The 21,613-nt window shown below is 42.0% G+C and overlaps 1 protein-coding gene across 1 annotated transcript in view; it reads right to left on the reverse strand.

The window, feature by feature from the left end:
• Positions 1–81: 81 nt before the first annotated feature.
• Positions 82–21,613, reverse strand: part of LOC107393251 (zinc finger protein GLIS1) — a 91,086-nt gene continuing 69,554 nt past the window's right edge. The window contains exons 7-11 of the mRNA XM_015971491.3: positions 20,668–20,809; positions 13,624–13,780; positions 1,205–1,341; positions 377–532; positions 82–274 (exon numbers count right to left, since the gene is read on the reverse strand). Of these exons, the coding sequence (XP_015826977.3) occupies positions 138–274; positions 377–532; positions 1,205–1,341; positions 13,624–13,780; positions 20,668–20,809 (729 nt within the window). The 3' untranslated portion in view covers positions 82–137. The remainder of the gene's footprint in view (positions 275–376; positions 533–1,204; positions 1,342–13,623; positions 13,781–20,667; positions 20,810–21,613) is intronic.

A 21,613-nucleotide genomic window follows, 5' to 3' on the forward strand; every position in this document is an offset into this window, starting at 1 on the left:
CAGAATAAACTGCTGAGAGCATGACCTGTGCCCTTTTTTATGAATTAGACTGAGAAGTCTGTTGAAGAAGCAGAGGGAGGAGTGTGTGGATGAAGTAAAAATGCAGAGTAGAATGTGCGCTCTGCTCCGGCGTGGCTTTATGTTTCTGTGTAGACTGAAGACACGTGGCTCAGGCTGCGGTCGAAGCTGCCCACCTGGAAGAAGATGTTCTCCTCTGGGATGGATGAGAACTGGCAGCCGGCGCTTCCCTGCAGCTCTTGGTTCAAACTGAAGCCTGTGGCACACGTGATAAATCATTTTGTTTAGTTTTTTTTTATGAAAATGCTTCATAGGGATATTAAAGATACTGCTGTCGCTGCCAAAGAAATGTTCGCACTTGTGGAGCCGCTGCTGCCGGTTGGCATGTGGAAGCCGTTGTGCTGATGGGAGGTGTAGGTCTGAGAATCTCCCGGGTCGTGGACGTCACCGACCGTCTGCTCAGTCCTGTAGGAGTCTCCAAAATGGAAGCAGCTCTGAAAGCTGGCTTGGTATTCTAGGAAATGAAGCAGGATGTAGAGGAGTGGGGGAAAAGAAACCAGACTTGATTATCTGCCATCGACATCTGTGGGCGACTGTTTCCAACGCTAGTGAGTGTGCGCCATCCGGCCTAAACTTAAACGTGCAGCTCGAATCATGACAAAGCCATGTTTGTGCTGGTGCTCGCTCCTTTAACCACAAGCAGTGTTCCATTTGTCCCCATAGTCTCCGTTTATGCTTCGAATCAACCACAGGAGTCTTGATAATGGGAACTAAGCCATTCTTGAAGCACTTTTATGCAACTCCTTGACCACAGCTGTGGTTAGAGAGAGGCATCCGTACGTGGATCTTTCCAGGGAAATCGGTGTTTGGCACATGAAGGGGGGCTGCTCTGGAGACTGCTATGTTCAGACCAAGAGAAGATAACTGAATGCATGAGCCAGCATTTTGTTGGCTTATTCCCCACAGGCAGAAGGCTTTGTGCATGCAACCCTCCCTAATAAGCATTTGGAACAATGCAGGTGTTCAGCTTTGAGTTCCTGGAATGATTTAAATGTATCAGACAGTCTGCATGCTGCTGAATCACCTGCCACAGGAAACATTAGGGGATATTAAACTGCATGCTCAAGCCAGAGCAGATTTCCTGGAGCAAGTTTTGATTGCATTCAGCCAGTATACTCTACCTTACCGTCACTGGCTGACTGATGATGATGATGATGGTGATAGTGAGGGTAGGGCTTGTGGTGAGGGTGGACATGCTGTTTCTCCAGTGGAGGAGAAGTTCCTGTCGTCTTCATGCCAGGAGACAATAGGGGGCCCGACACCCTGAAGGAAAAGCAAAGGGATGGATGAAAATCAGATCAAATGAAGGCTCCGAATTTGCTGCATTCCTAAAAGTCTTTTAAAAATCCTCCCAAGAAAATGCCTGATGCTTTGTGGCATCTCAATAAAAGCTGGAGCTACAAGGCGGCGCATTCTCCATGCAGTTCAACAACGAACCCAACAGAGCAGCTAGTGATCCTAGCACACTCAGAGGAAACAGGCCAGGTGGGCTTCCCCCACACATGATCGTCCCGCTCCCTCACATTTATGATCTTGAGTCAGCAGACAGCAGCAGTGTGTTGTTTTTATGAACTCATAGACTCAGTGTACCTGAAGGAATTATGTTGTTTATTTGTTTGTTTTTTACCAAGAGAGCACAACAGTTTACACGACTTTTGTGTGAATTAGAATTGTTCTCATTTGTGACTGCACTCCCTGTTCAGATGTAATATCTTCATTTTGCAACAGCTAGATATAAAATGATAGATTGTATAAAAGGATTTCCATCTTATTAGCAGTTACTGCCTTTGAACAACATGAATATTGTAGCTTTAAGCATATCTGACTTTTTTTAAACATGATAAAAAATTAAAAGTCTAAATATAAATAACATCTGAAAATTTAGAAATGAAAGACCTTCTTTGAAGACAGGTATGCAAACCTCCTACCTGCAAAACGAGACTGTCTCATGCTGAGAACTGATGGAGTGACTCATGTTTAAGTCTTGGAAATAATGAACTGTGTGTGAAACTCTTAGAATATCACAAGACCTTACACAGTCAGCTGTTGGTTGTTGGTGCTTGATGTACTGAGAAAGGCTTTCAGCATCTACCAGACCCAAATTTAACCTTGTGTGAAATCTGCAGAGTTGCTGACCATTTTTGAGACTTTTTAAGGTTAACAATTCATGTTGATAATTGTCAATGGATGCATTTCCAATATTAGAGGGAAACTAGGCCGTTTAGGCTTACTTTTAGCACCCTCTAGTGTCCGTTTGTAGAACCAAAAGCAAACCCTATCTCCTTGCTGTACGTTTGTCTTTTTAACATCTAACAGCTGAAACATCTCCCAGCCTTCCTTATTGTCTACAGGAGTGATTCATCACTAAATCAAACTAATCCACTCATGATCTAAAACATGCTGGAACCAGACTGCAGCGCCAGGTATGCCAGCTCAATATTTTCCAAGTCCCATCAGAGCAGCCCACCAGTCTGAAGTTGCAAATGGAATACTCTGGCCACAGGAGGCGATAAGGGCTGGGTGGCCTTTCATTAACTCTTTAAAGGGTCATTTTAGCACATACTGGCTAAAGAAAATGATTTACGTATATGAAAAAGCTGCAAAGCATCCATTTAATCAGTGTTAGATACATCCAATGTAGGTTTTGTGAGGGTGTGATTAAAATTCATCTAGTGGTTCATAATTACGATGCTGTTACGATTACAGACGTCCTGCTTGAGCCTTTTTAGTCACATGTGATACAAATATTTACATAGCTAATTGCAAAGAGCTGAAGTATTAACATCACCCTCCCATCTTATCTAAACTTGATTGATCGATGATGACATGTAAACAATTTCTGCAAACCTGCTGCTAAAATGAAAACAACACAACATGAATCTTCATCCTACTGATATCCATACACTAATAATAAACTTAGCATAAAACGTAAACCCTGACTCAGTCCCGTAACGATGTAGATGTGAGCAATCGGAATCAACTCTGGATCAACAGACATCGCTTAAAGAACAAAAATCTTCAGCAGTTTCTCACAGCTACATTTCAGGAATGCCAACATGTAACTGCTGCTGTGTTACTATGCAGCAGAGGCATATGGTTTGCACTAAGCAGCGTATGAAAGTGATGACAGGGTTTTGCTGGAGGCGGTGGAGCCCTTAGATGACTGCTGGCCTGGCTGGAGCCGGCTCTACGACCTGCTGCTCTGTGCAGGAACAACGTCCCACCCAGCACTCAGGAGCTGGCAGTGGCTTTGAGCAGGACATTTGGCAGAGTGGCCAGTAAAAAGAGACGGTAATGTCAAAAAAAAAAAAAAAAGTACAAGAAAGTGAAATGCTTTCCTGCCAATGCTGAATTTGTAGGACACAGCCTGGGGCTCTCTTTACTCCTGCTTTTATCAATGGGGATCATTGTGAAACTATATTAAAATGCTTTTACATGAAGTGGTTTCATGTTTTTGCTTTTTAATGTCTTACCTTTGTATTAGAAGGAAAATATATTGCAAACATAGAAGTAAATGTTGTTTGAAATGTACCCAACTTCAGTTCATATTTGGGGAAATGCCACACATTTAGGAGCAGGTATTGTATTACAACTAAACAAAATGTGATGCATTGTTACTGATGAAACTCTGTGTAATCTGAGGCACTAACTGAGTGGATACACGCTGGAATCTTACCACATTAAGGTAAGGCAGCTTTATTTATACAGCACATACGTAGAAGCAACTCAGTGTACTTTTCAGATGCAGGAACAATGAAAATATTCATCAAATATTAAAATAAATGTGACAACATAAAGCAGCAGCCTTTTAAATCTAATGTAAAATACAGAAGTAAAAACTGTTGTAAGAAATAACATTTTAAAAGGCAATGTTAAAGACTGAGAAGTTATGAATGTAGAAGGTGCAGAATGAAGCCTTCGGCACCATTGGCAAAAATATGGCGACACAAGTTTTATTTTGAAATATACTGAATGTTCCTCACTTCCTGTCTCACTCATGTAATTTATTTACCTTTATGACAATCGGCATGCAAAAAAAATAGACTCCATGGAAACTCTCGGAAGGTCCGGATCCACGCCACATCAGCCGATGTGAATGCTCTGATTGGACTCAATGGATTTCTGATCTTTGTGGAGGCTGTAAACCAAACCGCATACGCTCGGCATTCGCTTAGAGAGAGGCTGACAGGATCTCAGAGCTGTGCTGAGTGTATATACTGGAAGGAGAGCCAACATGTTTTGGCCCCATGACATTGAGTGATTTATAAACTAGCAGTAGCACTTTGAAAGGGATACTATAATTTATTAGCTCTTTAGCTCTGCTAACAATAAAAATGGGGGATTTCAAAATGACGTAGTCACCACCTAGATTAAAAGCCATAAACGTACATCTGTTAAAGTGACAATGAGAATGTTGTTGAAAATCATTGGCTTTGTAACATATAACCATAAAAATGGTAACTAAAATACATGGGAGCGGGTCTAAGTTTCTGGGCGACGCCGTATTAGACGTCATGTTTCCTCCTACGGGAGCCCGTGAGGACAAAACACATTTACTGTTTTGTAACAAACGATTACAAAACATTTGCCATTCATAAACATTGTTTTACACATTTACCTCTTCACTCATTGCCAGTGATGAAAGGGAATCTTATGTGCTTGTCATGTTGCTGGACAGTGTGCTCTCAGGGAAATTTGACCCTAATGGCCATCCGTTGGTAAGGTCTTACTCAAACACTAAAATATTGCTTGCTTGCAATGATTTGATGAGGACTGGTGTACCGCTAACAACCTGACCCTGAACACAAAAAAACAAACAAACAAAGAAATCATCATTGACCCAAGAAGGAAAAAGGTGGAGCACCAGTGACTCACAATAAATGAGAGCCGGTGGAGAGGGTGTCACAGTTCAAGTTCCTGGGCACAAACATATCACCAAATGTCTAACAAAGAAGGCACAACAACGACTATACTTTGTGATGGCTCTCAGGAAGATAAACCTGCCAACTGCTGGTGTGGTTTTATCGCTGCTCCATAGAGTGTCCTGACCAACAGCATCCTGGTGTGGTACAGCAGCTGCTCTGCAGCTGACAGGAAGACCCAGCTGAGAGTAACCAGTCCTTAGTCTTTATGAGTAACTGTTTTATCTTATTTTTGTCTTGTATGTTTTATCTTATCTGTTTTTCTTTGTAAAGCTAATTATGTGTCTGTTGCTGCTGCCTCTTGGCCAGATCGTCAATCGACTCATCTGGTTAAATAAAGGTTGATTAAAATAAATAAATAAATAAGTTGAAACTGCAGGGAAAATAACTCACACACACCTGCCTGCCCTTGATGACATCTTCACCACTCGCTGCCTTAGAAAAACCACAAACTTCCTAAAGGACTCAACCAACCCTTCCTGACCATCTCTTCAAACTTCTGCCGTCTGGTAAACCATACAGGGCAATGATAACACACACCACCAGGCTGTTAAACAGCTTTTATGCTAAAGCCATCGCTGAACTGAATGTTGTCACTAGGAGGTCGCACTATCAGAGATTCTGCTGGACAATTAGTGCACTACAGCACCTTTACATGCAGCTAGCTAACCCTGATACCTCTATGTGTGACTGTTTATATATTATGTTTACTTATGTGTACTTGATATTTCACTTTTTAGTTTAGACCTGTCTTATTACCCTGTCTGTATTTATACTTGTACAAATTTTTTGCACCTTAAACTGGCTGTGTGTGTGTGTGTGTGTGTGTGTGTGTGTGTGTGTGTGTGTGTGAGAGAGAGAGAGGGGGAGGGGGGGAAACGTGTGTGTGACTTCTAATTTAGCCTTGTTATTTTATTTTACTACCTCCTTACGTGAGCTGTCTTTAATGAGCACAAAGTTAGTTTTGCCGTACACCTGTGCAATTGCATTATGATGATCTCGAATCTTGAATTCAGGTATGTACTGCCCCCTGTCATCACTTTAAAAGTAAATAATTAAATTGAAGTCTAAATAGAAATCTTAATGTTTGAATTTAAATGTGGTGTTTAAAATAGACCAAATTTGTACATTTAGACCGTTGTACGCTGAAAAAACATGGTGGACAGATCTTCTTTACAATGACTCAACACCCTCTTTAATGGTAAGATTGTGGGAATCAATTCCACTATTTATTATTTAATAATGATCCAGTCTGGGTCGTACACGCTGGTGAGTATGAATGGATGGTTATATAGACTCACACAATTTTACCATTAGGGGGGGTCACTTAGTCATAAGATAGGGGATCTCTTCACCTTGCTTTTGTTTTGGCAGGATGTTTCTTCTGTGATAAGTCTGATTTAGCATGTTGGCTAAGCATCTTTTTTTAACGCCACATTTATATCTAGATTTAGCTGGGTTAGGCCTTTGAGATTTGATTATAAATGGGTTATGTATTTGAAGCTAAAGATAATAAAATATAGCAGTTTTTTAGCACTATATACTAGAGGTGGGAAAAATGATCGATTCTAAGATGCATCGCGATTCAGCCGTGCATGATTCCGCATCGATGCAGCAACGTGACATAATGAGATTCTCTCCTTATGTCTATGTCGGGGGTCGGCAACCGCGGCTCTGGAGCCGCATGCGGCTCTTCCATCCATCTGATGCGGCTCTCTGTTCTTGTGAAATAATGAATGGATATTTAAATAAAATGCTTTATATTTTACTGCATAAATTTTACATCTGTATGCCAATTCTAAATGTAAAGATTGTCTGCGTAAACCTGAACAGTTCCAACCCGGTCTTATTGTGAGACCAGGTTGACGCGTCACGCTTGTGCATAATCATAGGCGCATTCTGAGCTGACGAGGACTTGAGATTCTGGGATTCTCCTCAGACGGCTCCTGGAAGCGTCGCCACATTGGAGACAGGAACAAGCGCTATTCAGCCAAAGTTTCATAATCAGGGAACATTTTCTAAGTGACAAGTCTCGCTTCAGTCGGAGGAATCTTCCTGCATGCGCTTTGGTTCTGCGACGTGCTCCAAGCCCCTCTCCACAACTTCAGCTCGCTGTGCACCGTACGTACGCGCTGACAGCGAGCTGCGCTGAGCTCCGTGTCAAGCTCAGATGGCAATCATTTGTGAAGTGATTTAGCTACATCTGCGCGAAACGAATAAAGTGTCAGTTCGTCTGCATGCGTCGGGATAATTCTTTCTCCGTCAAAATAAACGGTCAAATACGGGAACTATCCGGTCAACACAACACAAGCCCTGCTTTTAACTGTTCTGTTTTCTTGTGAAAATAGATATAATTTAACTTGATGACCACCAGAGCCAGGCGCACTGCCGTTATCTCCGTCACTGTAAATGAGGGAAAAACAAAATGATCGGATCCTTTTCTGACCTTCCCCACCTACAAAGTATAATTACAACAATCAAACGTGACAGAGCCTGGATTTGTATTCTGAACAGTCTAAACATGTTTTAAAAAGAAACGTATGACAAAAGTGGCACCTGCTCAGTAAAACCACCAACAGGGTGAAAAATATCTAAATATTGTAGGCAGAGACGGGCTACAACTTCTGGATCCACTTTATATAAATCGTTTTATTGATTATCTTCTTATGAAAGATAGCTTTGACGTACACGAGCGACCGGTACTGGCTGCTGTCTGAGGGTAGGCCCTGCCCACAACGCCGCGGCTGCTGCGGTGTTTTCTTTACTGTGGGAAACAGGTAATAATGGCTCTTTGATGGGAACAGGTTGCCGACTCCTGGTCTATGTCTATGCAGGACAATAAAGTTTTGAGGTTTTATAATTACTTCTGGGGACAGAGTTGCAATGACATGTGCACTGCGTTGCCCTAGCGCCAGTTTAAAACAGAAAAGGCGGACAGGGATACAGGGCCAACATTACCAGTAATCAAAGATGTACCCGTTACATTTAAATCGGATGTCTGGGCTAATTTCGGTTTTGGGATCCTGGATGTGAAAGAATCACTTAACACAGTATTTGTTTACTATTTTTAAGTTCAGTAATATTCTATCTTAAAGCTGCTCTACCGAAAACATTATTTCTTATATTATTTAAGTAATTATAGGCAGCACACTTTAAAAATTATTGCTCACTATAGTGAATAGATGAATGTTCTGTTTTTCAGGGATTTCGAAATCAAAAAGAAATTGAAAACTATTCTACTGCTTTTATTAAGTAATGAAAATTTTTGTGTGAAGAATCGTGATGCATTTCAGACTCAAATCGAATCGTTAGGCAGATAATCGGAATCGGATCGAATCGTGAGGCAGGTAGAGATGCACACCACTACTATATACACCAGCATCAACATGATTAAACATCCCTTACAATGCAATAAAAATATATTAAAGAAGAAGAAGAAGAAAAGATCTTTTCTATAGCGCCTCTCAAGATAAAAATTACGAGGCGCTTCACAAAAATTAAAAATTTAAAAATATAAAAAATAATTTAGAAAATTATTAACTCATTCACTGCCATTGACGACTAATGTCGTCATTTTAGATCCACCCGATCACTGCCAATGACGACTAAAGTCGTTATTTGCATTTTTTTACTGTTTGAGCATCGCAACGAGCCCCCACGCTGAGAGAACAAACATCTCAGCCCTGAAGCCGATCTTCATCTGCATACGTCACAGATCACACGATCAGGAAGCAACACATCCATGTGTTTGGAGATCATTTTGGGCCGTTCCTGTGAAAAAAAGTGAGGCGCGAACTGGAAAAGCGTCTGCCGATCACAATTCGACAACGGATTATGAAAGAACGGATAACGCTCGAAAAACGCGGCTTCTTCCTGATTTAAGAGGTGAGTCTCCTCTTTGTTTTGGTTGTTTTGGCATCGACATCATGCTAGCGCGCAATGTTCTGTGACTCTTAAAAAAACAGTAAAAACGGTGAGAAACGCTGGCAGCGAAGGCCGTTAGTGATCAGGAAACGGCTGGCAGTGAATGAGTTAAACATATATTTTAAATGAGCAAAAAAATAGACAATTGTGATTAAAAATGTAAAGAAAGAGAGAGAGTGAATAGGAAAGAGGGAAATCAGTGGATCCTAAGGAAGGTGGAATAGGTGGGGAGAGCAAGACAAAGCCTTTCATATATCTTATATATACTAAATATATACTACATCATTTAAGTAGCATTACTTTTGGATGCAAACCCTAAAAAAACTTGCAAATGTGTGTATTATACATTTGCGGCAAACTGCACTGCAGCAGTAGCATGCACATTTGTCTGTGCTGCCTCCACTCATCTAATTTTTCCTTCTTAGAGCTCTAGTTTTGTACAGGTCTTTTAACATTTTTCTTACAATTGAATTTGACTCTGAGGTATTTTCACAGTGTCCAAAGTTTCAAAACACTGGCAAATCAATAAAAGTACATTTAGATCTGTTGATTTTGAGCAAAACTTTTACTTGGGAGAATTTTAGGTATTTATAGTGAGGGCTTTCAAATGGTGACTTCGTTGGTGGCCAAGTTAAGAAAGCTGCACCTGACTTAACATATGCAGCTAAAACCTGAGGGTACCAGTCGTGTGTCACCTTGAGCCACTCCAGCTCAGAAGAAGATAGCTGTTAGCAATCTCCACTAATCCCCGTGTTGGCACAGAGCCAGAGTGTAGCCATGTGTTCCTGCAGAGAGCAGTGTTCCCCCAGGAGCTGCAGTCAGCACAAACTCAGGAAACAGTTATACTGTTCATATTTTTACAAGCTGCCTCTATGTGCAGCTAAAGTGAATCAGAAGCTAATCACTGCCAGCTGCTCCTGGACCAGCTTTAGCCAGTTTCACTAGCCTGCTAGCACCTCAATCTGAAGGTACGAAGTGAATTTTTCAAATGCCACATTAATCTATCCCCTGAAATTCATTTTGACCGTCTATCCACTTCTCGTTTTTTCTTTAATGAGCCCACTTATTCCTGTCCTGCTGTAATATGACAAAGTGATTTGACCAATTGACCTTATAACCATGAAAAGTGGAGTCAGGAGGAGAAAATAAGTGAAGGCTGACAGATTTATGAACTAAATATTACAAAAGCACTTTGCTAAGAGTGTGCTGATGAGAATAAAGTTGGTGTTTTAATAGGGAAAAAGGTTTGGAATAGTATTTTAATTCAACTTTTCGTTGAAAATGCAAGACACAGAAGATCAATATCAGTTAGCTGTCCACAGGTGTGCAGGTAAGGGCAGTACTGCTTACACGTTTTTCGAAACCACGTCTGAAATCTGTGTGCGAAGGTGAGACGAGGTCAAACTGATGATGCGTGAACAGCGCTTCTCTGCTCCTCGTTCATCTCCCTTCACCTGCAGTGACCTGTCCCGCCTGGGACCAGGGATCAAACCCCATCTTCTAAAAACCCAGCAATCCTCACAAACCTCCTCTCTCAACTCCCCCTTTGTAGCCAACCTTTAAGCCCCACTGATGGATGATCAGGGCTTTTTTGGCCCAGATTGGTGGGAATAGTTCTGTTTCTGGTTAAAACAGCGCTCAACTTGGGAGACAGACAGCGGAATCCTGGCTAAAGCTAAACCAACCCTGCAGGCCTCAGAGGAAAGAGCAAAGCCAGGTCCCGGGATGTTAGTCGTAGAACGATAATTGCCAAAGTACTCATCTTTAAAGGCCCACCCCTGCATGAAGGATTCTGTCAGTAAGTGTTTTCTCTGACTTAATTATTTGTGTCAAACCAGGGACCACAGATTGAGTGACTGACCACGTGCTGCCATGAGCCACTACCTCAAAAAAATGTTTTTGTTTGGTTTGTAAGACTCAAACTGATGTTCAGGAAAACGATAATGGCCAGAAGACAGACGGTGCAGAACCGTGACAGTCCCAATTCAGAACAGGAACCCTTAATGTAGCTCTGTGCTGCCACTCTGATTCAATTAGCCTGCTGAGGTATCAAACAACCTCAGAATAATATTTGCAGAGGGGCTCTAAAATCAATACACAGGTAAAAGTAGGAGTAGCCTTCCCCCACTTCAATTACACAGCCACACTTTGTAGAAGAAGTGAATGACAATATCTAACACACACACACACACACACACACACACACACACACACACACACACACACACACACACACACACACACACACACACACACACACACACACACACACACACACACACACGAGCTTAGGCCACAACGACTGCCAAATCCATTTCAACTGGCCTTTCTTACTATCAGACTGAGAGAAATCACACTGGTATTTATAAAGTAAAAATGTCTAAATGGGCCATGTGAGCCAGAGTAAACACGTTTAGCTATGAGGTCAGAGGCTGCCACACAAGAGGCAGGTCAAGTTTGATAATTTAGTGAAAATGTTTAATGTCCTTCTAAACCGTTTGGGGAAAAACAAGTGTGCTGCTGATATTGACTTTGGCAGCAGCCTGAATTCTCGAGGCTTTAAAGTCAACGGTTCCATCTTTGAGCAAATGGAAGTGGACATTTTTCGCTCGGCTGGTTGCTGATCATCGCTGCAGAACTGGCCTCTCCACTCCGACGCCGAGTGACGATGCGATAAATACAAAGTGTGCGTTCTCTCTGGGTCTTGATTTGACAAAACTTGTACATTTGGAAATTGCTGTGACCTTAATGGTGGGTTGTCAGCACGTCACAAGTATGTTAGAGATGAAGGCATGGACGGACACGAACAATTCCACTTATTTTGGGATTTGGGTTACATGTGAAGGAAATAAAAGAGGGCTTCTCACCAAACTGCAGCCACACCAACAGAACTATAATCAGATGTTCCTCATCAAGAACCCAAAACAACAGGCCCATGTCTCAAATCCAATATGTCACCCCTTCCTGTTTTACTTATCCCCTTACTCAGGTCCTTTTCACTTTCCATGCCTACACTTACGCTGGTAATTGTGCATGCAGTTGAGAAAAAGAGCCACAAGAACCGCGAGGTAATTTTGACAGCGTTCCCCTCCTGCTTCTCTAGCCTTGAAACAACACACCGCCTTCCAGATGCTCGCAGGCCGCCCTGACGTCGCCGAGCGGCCCTGGAACATTTACGCTGGCCGCGCCACTGCAGTGTTTGTGCTGGAGTGTCGCGCGGTCTGTCGTACCTCACAATCACAAGCAATCAAGTGTGTTTCCCGGACTACTATATGCAAACTCACTTTGCACACACACAGGGGGAGACATGAGTCTGCGCACAGCTCAAGAAAGCCATCAAACCTCATTTTGGTCAATGTGTTGTATATACTCTCATTAGAGGCTACGCACACACAGACACCCAATTTCTGTACCGCAGATTTAAAAGAAAGCATGATTGTGTGACACCATTTCTTTTGCAACCCACAGTTTATGACGCTTGATCCCTTCTGCTGTTTCCCAATGTTATTAAACTGTAAAAAGGACTGTTTTTGTTCTCTCCCTCCCTAGTTTTACATCGCTTTGTACGGGACACACTCAGCCTCCTGACAACACTCAAGCTCTCTGGCTCATGTGTCGGCTCTCTGGGGAAATCATCAACACTAATACGAAACATGCTGTGCGTCTCACACACACACACACACACACACACACACACACACACACACACACACACACACACACACACACACACACACACACACACACACACACATGCAAGACCCTGCTCCAGTGTCCTTTAGCAACAGCTGAAGATGCCGAAAGCTGCAGGTTCTGTATGTTCTCTATTGAACAAATTGAATTTGTGGGTTTTCTAAAAGTTGAAACTATTTTTTGCATTAAGTGTAGAAAAACTAAAAGACCATCTCCACATGTTCTTGTTTTTACAATGTTCAAAAGCACCTGTCATCTTTTATGGTGGTATAATAAATATTGTTTGTTTTTTTGTGACCAAAACCAGCACAAAAGGGTCAATAAAACACAAGTAACAGCAACAAAACAGAACATTAAGCATTATCTGGCTTTATTTTCTGGGTTTAAAGAAAAATCAAGAACGATGCTCTTGCACTGTTTTGACAGTTTACTCTCATTAAAAGTGTGCTTCACATCCGGCCAAAGCAGAGTCGGTCATGTGTCACCGTGACCGCTACTGACCCGATTCCTTAGAGGGACGTTTCAAAGGTTTAAAAGTTCACTTTCTTTCAAGAGTCCAGCTGGAAAACAAGGCTTGTTTCAGCATGAGCTAAGAGGGTTCGTCCTGGATTCAAAATGATAAAACGATGCTCAACAAGCAGGTGAAACGTGTGACGGAGGTTAGGTAAACATGTAAGCAGGATTGTGTTAAAGACTTTCTGTTTGTGAGAATACTTTCGTATACAGCTTTAATGTAACAAAGGCAAAAGTTCAGTTAACCTGACATGAATTAGATTTTTTTTTCTGTGAAAACAAAGAAAATGATTTTAACCGACTGATCTGTGTGAAAGTTTTGGAATCAGAAACAACAATTATTATTTAGAGGATTTTTCCTCTGATTAATCAGAAAAGGCACTTCCCACCCTGCTGACTCATTTACTTTTTTCCCACCCTACCCTTCTCTGTCACCCCGACCATCGGCGCGAGTGTGACAGACCTCTGCATCTGCACGGCGGGGAAAACTCACCCGTCTCTTACGCCGTCCATGGCAGCCAGCGGGGAGAGGTCCTGGTCCATCCGGTGTTGCCGGGGGGGCAGGTCAGTGACAGACGTGGAGTTATTGGTGGGGGACAGGAGCTCCACCGGAGTGCCGTGGTGGGGGGTGCTGGAGCCAGGGTATAGCCCTGAAAGACAAACAAATATCTGGTGAAAGTGCCAAATGAACTCGAGGGCCAATTTTCTTTTGAACAAATGAAAAACCATTTCGTGGTGACAAGATTTTGTTTTGGCAGCCTTTATCCTATCAAGAGTTCTTTTGCTGTTGTGGATGTATTATATGTGCTGCCACAGGGACTGGCTTGGATTGTCTTTGTCTTAGTAACAAACTAAAAGGTTGCAGGTGTTTGAATGATGCAAATATTCATCCATCAGTGTGCCCCAGGGCAGCTGTGGCTATAATGCAGCTCATCATCACTAGCTGAATGAATGTGTGTGTGAATGGGTAAATGACTGATTGTGTTGTGCCTTGGGGTGTTGTAGGACTCTAGAAGACACTAAACAAACACAGGTGCTGGTCATATAATTAGAACATCATGACAAAGCTGATGTATTTCAGTAATTCCATTCAAAAAGTGAAACTTTTATTTAGATTTATTCATTACACACAGACTGATTTATTTCAAACGTTTATTTATTTCATTTTGATGATTAGAACTGATTCAGTATCTCAGAATATTAAAATATTGTAAAAAGGTTCAATATTGAAGCTCCCTGGAGCCATTCTAATCAGCTAATTAACTCAAAATACCCACAAAAGCCTTTAAATGGTCTCTCAGTCTAGTTCTGTAGACTACACAATCATGGGGAAGATTATTGACTTGACAGTTGTCCAAAAGACGACCATTGACACCTTACACTAGGAGACAAACGGTCATTGCCAAAGAGGCTGGCTGCTCACAGAGCTCTGTTGAAGTTTACAGTAATAAAGATAATCACACCCTGGAGAGGAAAATGAAACAAACCCATTCACAAATGTGTGTGTGTGTATGTGTGTGTGTGTGTGGGGGGGGGGATTCACAAAGTGGGACTGCAGCTGGAGTCAGTGCTTCATGAACCACCACACACAGACGTATGCAACAGGTTTCAGCTGTCACCTTTCTTGTGTCAAATCACTCTTGAACAAGAGACAGTGTCAGATGTGTCTTGACTGGGCTAAAGACACATAGGACAAGACTGCTGCTGAGTGGTCCAATGTTGGCTGATCAAAATAAATTTTGCATTTCCTTTGGAAATCAAGGTACCACAGTCTGGATGAAGAGAGGAGAGACAGAATCCATGCTGCTTGAGGTTCAGTGTGTAAAGTTTCCACAGTCAGTGATGGTTTGGGGTGCCATGTCATCTGCTGGAGTTGGTCCATTGTATTTTCTAAGGTCTGAGGTCAACGCAGTCATCTACCAGGAAGTTTTAGAGCACTTCATGTTTTCTGCTACCGACTAAATTTATGGAGATACAGATTTCCTTTTCCAACAGGACTTGGCATCTGCACACAGTGCCAAAGCTACCAGTACCTGGTTTAAGGACCATGGTTTCAGTGTTCTTGATTGTGACTGTTCTTAACCCCACAGAAAATCTATGTGGTTCTGTGAAGAGGAAGATGTAATACGCCAGACCCAACAATTCAGAAGAGCTGAAGGCCACTACCAGAGCAACATGGTCTCTTATAACACCTGAGCAGTGCCACAGACTGATAGACTCCATGCCACGCTGCATTGCTGCAGTAATCCAGGCCAAAGGAAACCCCAACTAAATACTAAGTGCTGTACATGCTCATACTTTTCATGTTCAAACACTTCAGTTGTCTGCATTTCTAAAATTACTTTTTTTTGTATTTGTCTTAATTGATGTTCTAATTTTCTGAGATACTGAATTTGGGATTTTCATTAGTCATCAGTTATAATCAACATCAAAAGAAATAGACATACACAATAAATCAATCTGTGTGTAATGAATTAATCTAATACACAAGTTTCACTTTTTGAATGGCATTACTGAAATAAATCAACTTTTTCTTGATATTCTAATTTTATGACCAGAACCTGTTGTGTATATATATATATATATATATATATATATATATATATATATATATATATATATATATATATATGAAGGTTGTTTTTGTCGCTTGTTTGCCTTTTTTTACCCCTTTAATGTAGAAACTTCTCATTTTTTTAAATAAATTTTCTTTTGAGTTTTAAGGAAACAGCTTGTTAAAATCCCAGAGTGACAAGTTGTTTCCTTTGGCCTCTGGTTTTAGACCCAAAGGTGTTCCGATTGAAGTATAAACCACAGATGTTGGAACCCACAAATGTTGACCATTTTTGCTTAAGCGTGTTTTCACAAAAGTGCTTTTTGGCTTCTCACCACTTTGTAGATACAGCTACCATTCTTCAGAGATTTTCTTGGACATTTCTACTCTACAAATCTTTCTCCAACGTGTCTAACCTTTCAAAAACAACATTTTTCCTGTGGCTATATTCCTGCAGCTTTTAAAGAAATGTTGCTCCAGAGGCTTATTCATTCAAGAACTTCACATTGCTGACATCAAATTGTGTTAGAAGAGACTCCTTTTGATCATCTCTTTCTCTCATATTAGTGTAAATTCACTTTTTTCACATCCTCTGCTCAGTTTATGTTCTAACTCCTTTTCCAGCTTTGAAAAGGACGCTGAGCGTCTGTGGCAGCGAACCTGGAACAAGACAAGGAGACTGGAGGAGACTAGAAAAGTGCTCCTGCTTTTTCAACTGTTCTCAAGTAGAAGCATGCCGAGGCTCGGTGTGACAGCGCTCCAAAATGGTTACAAGCGTGATTCATTATCCCCAAATCATCAATCACAGAGCTTAAATGTTTTCCCCTTTAGCCCCAACATCTGCTACCACACAGCCAAAGCGATCGATCAACAAATAATGACTGTGATTGCCTCAATTTTATAACTAGTTGCTGTTTGGCATGTTGGGGGGGGGGGGGGGGGGGGCGCTTTGGTGTACAGTATGAGTGTGTGGATGAGTTTTCCCATGACGATGTTTGTGAATCAAAAGTTTTCTGAACAGGAAGGAGCGGTTTATCAACCAATAAGAATAACAGCAGGAATGTGTAAAGCTCTGAGCTAATCGGGTTGATCAGGAAACCTCTAATCACGCTCTATAAAACAGGAAGGGGGGTTCTCGTAAGTCGTATGGCACACGTGTGAATAAGAGCAGACCTATAAGCAGGAAAGAGGAAAACAAGTTAGCTCTGACTGGAAGCGTGACTCACTTTTTGCTTTACGAGTGTTAATGATTGGATGCCTGCCTACTTCGCCCCGGTTCATTCATGCACCCTATGAGCTCTTAATGTGAAACTCGTGAATGCTAACCTAAAACCTGCTGCCCCCGGGGCTGAGTAGCACTTTTTGACTGGGCTCCTTAAGTGTGTGAAACTATTTAAAGGCAAGAGAATAATCCAGTCAGATAAAAAGGAAGGAAAGAATAAAAGAGTCTCGCAGGCCGTGTTCATCATTCAGAAGCAAGTTGAGCCAGAGGCTTAGCATCTCTGCAGGGCATCTCACTTGTTCGTTAGATAGTTGTAATCAATCTACACTCAGAAATGCAATGCTGAGTTTGCTTAACCAAGTTATGTGAACTGTACCCACTAAACCTAGCTGGTTAAATGTAAAGATACATTTTAACATAATAACGTATAACACACTATCCAAAAGGGTTTAAATGAAGGCTACTGGACTTGGGTTTCTTGAAGACGTTTCACTTCTCATCCGAGGAGTTTTGTCACTTCTAACTGGAATATGGGAGAGTCAAGCTTATAAGCTGTAGCTGTCTATTGTTACTTAACGAGCAGAAACTACTCTGGGTACCCCTCCTCTCTTGAGCACCTCCCCCTTTTGTTCAGAGTGCCCAAAGCACCCTTTTCCTTGTCTTCTGTCAGATTTTATTACTTGGATACAGGTCAGGCACTAGGACCATGCAGAAGACAGCCACCTCAAGCTGAAGCCTATTTTTCCTTAGATCCGCCTTCGAGCTCATTGGCTGGCTCTGCCGCGTCATGCTAACATGTAAATGGCTATCCCCGGTGTGGCTCCAACTCGCAGTCATGGAGATGACTGGGATCAGTTTTTTGATTGTTGGCAAGAGTCCACATCCATCTACCTGTGAGTTTCTGCTTGCATCACACAGCTGGATGGATTTTATCATCAGAGCTTTTGTTAACATTTGATTAGTCTGTGTGTGTGTGTGTGTGTGTGTGTGTGTGTTTGTGTGTGTGTGTGTGCGCTCTGCTCGCTCGATCAGCGACTGAGAGAGAGAGAGAGAGAGAGAGAGAGAGAGAGAGAGAGAGAGAGAGAGAGAGAGAGAGAGAGAGAGAGAGAAGATCGGAGGACGCTCCTCCAAACACGAATTATTAATTTCATAATTTCATTATTATTTCTCCTGGAAGCGCACAGGCAGACCGAGTGCTGTGATGTCGGGAGGTCCGGTCTTGGGGAGGAAGCGGGGTCAGTGACAGCGGCTGCAGCGTATTCTGTCTCTTTTATTTAGGGACACGGAGAAGTTAAAAGGAGAGTTACAGTAAATAGAAGATAGAAGTTCTTGTTCCACTTTATTCTTTTGTTTCATGATGATAAACTGATGTTAAATTAAACTTAAAGAGAAACTGGGAGGAAGCTTTGGTTCATTTTAAGTTACTGGAAATCGTGTTTCCTATCTGCTCCTCCAGAGACAGCATGCACATGAGAGTTTCATGGTGAGGGTCCCACAGGACAGGTTATTGCAGTCACACAGCCTAGCAGGAGGGGGACAAGTGTTGTCCTTCTTTATATTGCAAGCTATGTGCATTACAGTCAGGGATCCAAGCAGCAGCAGAATTTTTATTCAATTCAATTCAAAGATACTTTATTAATCCCAGAAGAAAATTAGAGTATCAGTACACACAATTCTGAGATCAGACATACATACATAGGCATAGACACATGACAAGAATTGGTGACTGTGGTCATTCGCAACCCGAGTCGCGCTACCTTAATAGAGATCAGAGGGTCTATATGAGGATTGAGTCAGGTGGAGGAAAAACATGGCACTTCAGAGTTACCCTCCACAGGGAGGGCAGCTTTGCTATGCAAAAAACACCTCAGACAGAAATGCAACAGACAAAGAGTCCATTAGGTGGGGAGGTAGGGTAGAGGACTCTCCACACATCAGTGCATGCAGCCGCCATAAGCAGCACTCGTCACCTCCATTTGGACAGGGAAGGGAGTTAGTTGGGTTTAGAAAGCACAGTGACTCCTGGAAACGATTCAATGGCCTTCACCGGTCGCAGTCCCACCCAGGCTGGGATAGGGAGACAGAGTTGCCATGGCAATGGCAGCATTCCACATTTCTTCTGAGGGGGAGTATTCACTTCAGCCTCACAGGCTCAAGGGCACCAGATTCAGATAAGAACTTGTTTTGGGGACAGACAGAGATAATTTCCTCTCTGTCTTAAAGTTCTGTTGGTCCTCAGCCCCTCTAAATCCAATAATGACGTAATTAATCTATCCCAATCCATGCTGATCTGTCAACTCTATCCTTGATGGCATCAACCTTCTGTGCCAGAGTCTGAATCTCAGCCAAAGTTCCAAGCTTACGACTCATCTCGACAATCATATGAGTTTGTGCATTCACAGCACGGTGCAATCCATCCCTGAGCTCCGGGATTGAGCCAGTATTCCTTGACAGGTCATTAATTTTCCGGTAAGCCAGGTAACCTCTCAGGCCGAAATGCAAGAAACCTGACACCAACACCACAAATATCCAGATGTCTTCAGAATCCTCTACAGACAGTTGGGAGAGGCAGATCAAGTTCCACTGTTTCCAGGAGTCCATGATATACCCAACTGGCTCTGTCCCAGAGGGGCACCTGGGAGCCCCATCTCCCATTCTCATCGTTGAAAAAATGTTGTCAATTGTGTTGAGGGACCAACTGACCAGGTCCATTTTAGTAATTTCTAGTTTCCAGAAAAAATGCAGAAGCGCTGTACACCCAAAGACAGACAAAGAGCCTTGGGATAAGATAGGGAGGAGAGGAGGAAAAAAGCGCCTGTACTCTCCAAGAGCCGGAAGAAGAAGGCATATTTCATCCGTCTTAAATTTAGCTATTATTATTACCTGGTTTATTGATCTTCATAATGCTGGTAGAAATGTACCTACAGTTGTGATGAATGAATGCTATCTTAAGTTACCTAATATTTATTTTACTTTATGCCATTGTCTGAACCAGAGGATATACCAACCTGTGGTCACAGACAGGGCTGCAGTCAGAAATAATATATATATAAACATAAAAATGGGTCAAAAAATTGTTTTTAATGAAATTAAATAAAAAGAGGCCAGGGTTCACAATATTTTCTGAGTGTTAGTTTAGGTTAGGGTTAGGGTTAGGCATAGGGAAGTCAATGAAATGAATGGAATCAACGGAGGTTCACACAAAGATATAAATACAAGTGTGTGTGTGTGTGTGTGTGTGTGTGTGTGTGTGGCCTCATAAGGAGAGAGGGTGGCTGTGATGTGATTCCATACTAGGTTCTAGATGAACGTGGGTTGTATGTATTCAGACTGATTTTGTGTGTAGAGGATGTGGTTTTAGCAGAGCTCTCAGGTTTAGTGTAAAGTTCAGAGTGACATCATGGAACTGGATCAGGAATTTCCTACAAACAGGAAAAGATCTCAGCTAACATAGCAGTATTTATCACACTGGATAACTGAAAGCGCTTTATACGTGGTTGCATACTGTTGAATGTACTTCCTGGATGAGTGACTTTTTAAGGATAAATTAACACAATGACAAATACAGATAGAAAGACATCTTGGATGTGTTCTCCCTTCTTTCTTTTTTTCAATGCATTTTAATTTCCCGTCAACAGAGTAAATGGGGTTCTGTGCAGCGTCGGCTACTTCTGTACCCCTATCTGCATTTAGTGACGTGGATGCAACAAACCCAGCAATGAGAAGAAGGCGTTTTCGCTGTGTGCAATTCTTGAGTTCACCTGTGAAGATGTCTGGACCAAGTGCAGGACAGCGAACGTCTTTGCCGTTGTAGAGCTGCTGTGAGGATGCAGAGTTCTGCATCTGCTGCAAGGACAGACAGTCACTCAGGACATCCTGCTCCAGATGAGGGCCCGGCCACAGCTGAGAAAACACACCAACAGATACAAACAAATTTTTCACAAAAGAACAAAGAAAATTCTCCTCATAACTCAATGTTCACCGCGTTAAGAACAAAACATAGTTTCAGCTTTGCAGGTCAGATTCTTCATTGTTTTTCAGTTTTCTCTTTGTGCTGTAATGCGATTATGATGTTAATGTTAAAAGAAAATAAGACTTTTTGTAAATAAAGCGGAGTAAATAGAAAGATCGTGTTGCTCCACTCTGAGTCATGCACTGGCCTTGGGCATTGTGGGTAAATTATCACCATACCAACTCAGAGCCAACCTAAGATTGCTTCTGTTTCTCTTGCTGCCAACAGTAACGAGGACAACTGAAGACACATTTTAGCTGGAAGTTTTACAACACAGCACAAGGATGAAACTTAAGCCTGAGAAAATCAGAGAGAGCTGGCGAAAGCCTGTACAACAACTGACCTGCAACGCAAACAGGAGTGAACATTTCTGTAATAAAACATTGTAGCCGCCGACGGTACACACACCAGGGCCGTCCAACAACCACATATATTCCTGTCTTCAGTAGAATTAGCTTCAAAGGTCAGGAGATAGACTTGGACATCTCTGAGGTGGATTATCTGATGTAGGCAGAAATAAAGTTAATTTAAACCAGCTATGTAATGCAATACAGCCAAAGAGAATTATAACTGGAGAAAAGAGAAATATTACTGCCATCAATGGGTCGTCCTGTATGTTGGGCGGTTCTTGGAAATCTACTGGTCAGGAGGAACAACGAGTTTGAGCCTGGCTACTTTAATTGATTATTTATTTT

The sequence above is a fragment of the Nothobranchius furzeri genome, chromosome 8, assembly GCF_043380555.1.
Source record: "Nothobranchius furzeri strain GRZ-AD chromosome 8, NfurGRZ-RIMD1, whole genome shotgun sequence".
Lineage (NCBI taxonomy): Eukaryota > Metazoa > Chordata > Actinopteri > Cyprinodontiformes > Nothobranchiidae > Nothobranchius > Nothobranchius furzeri.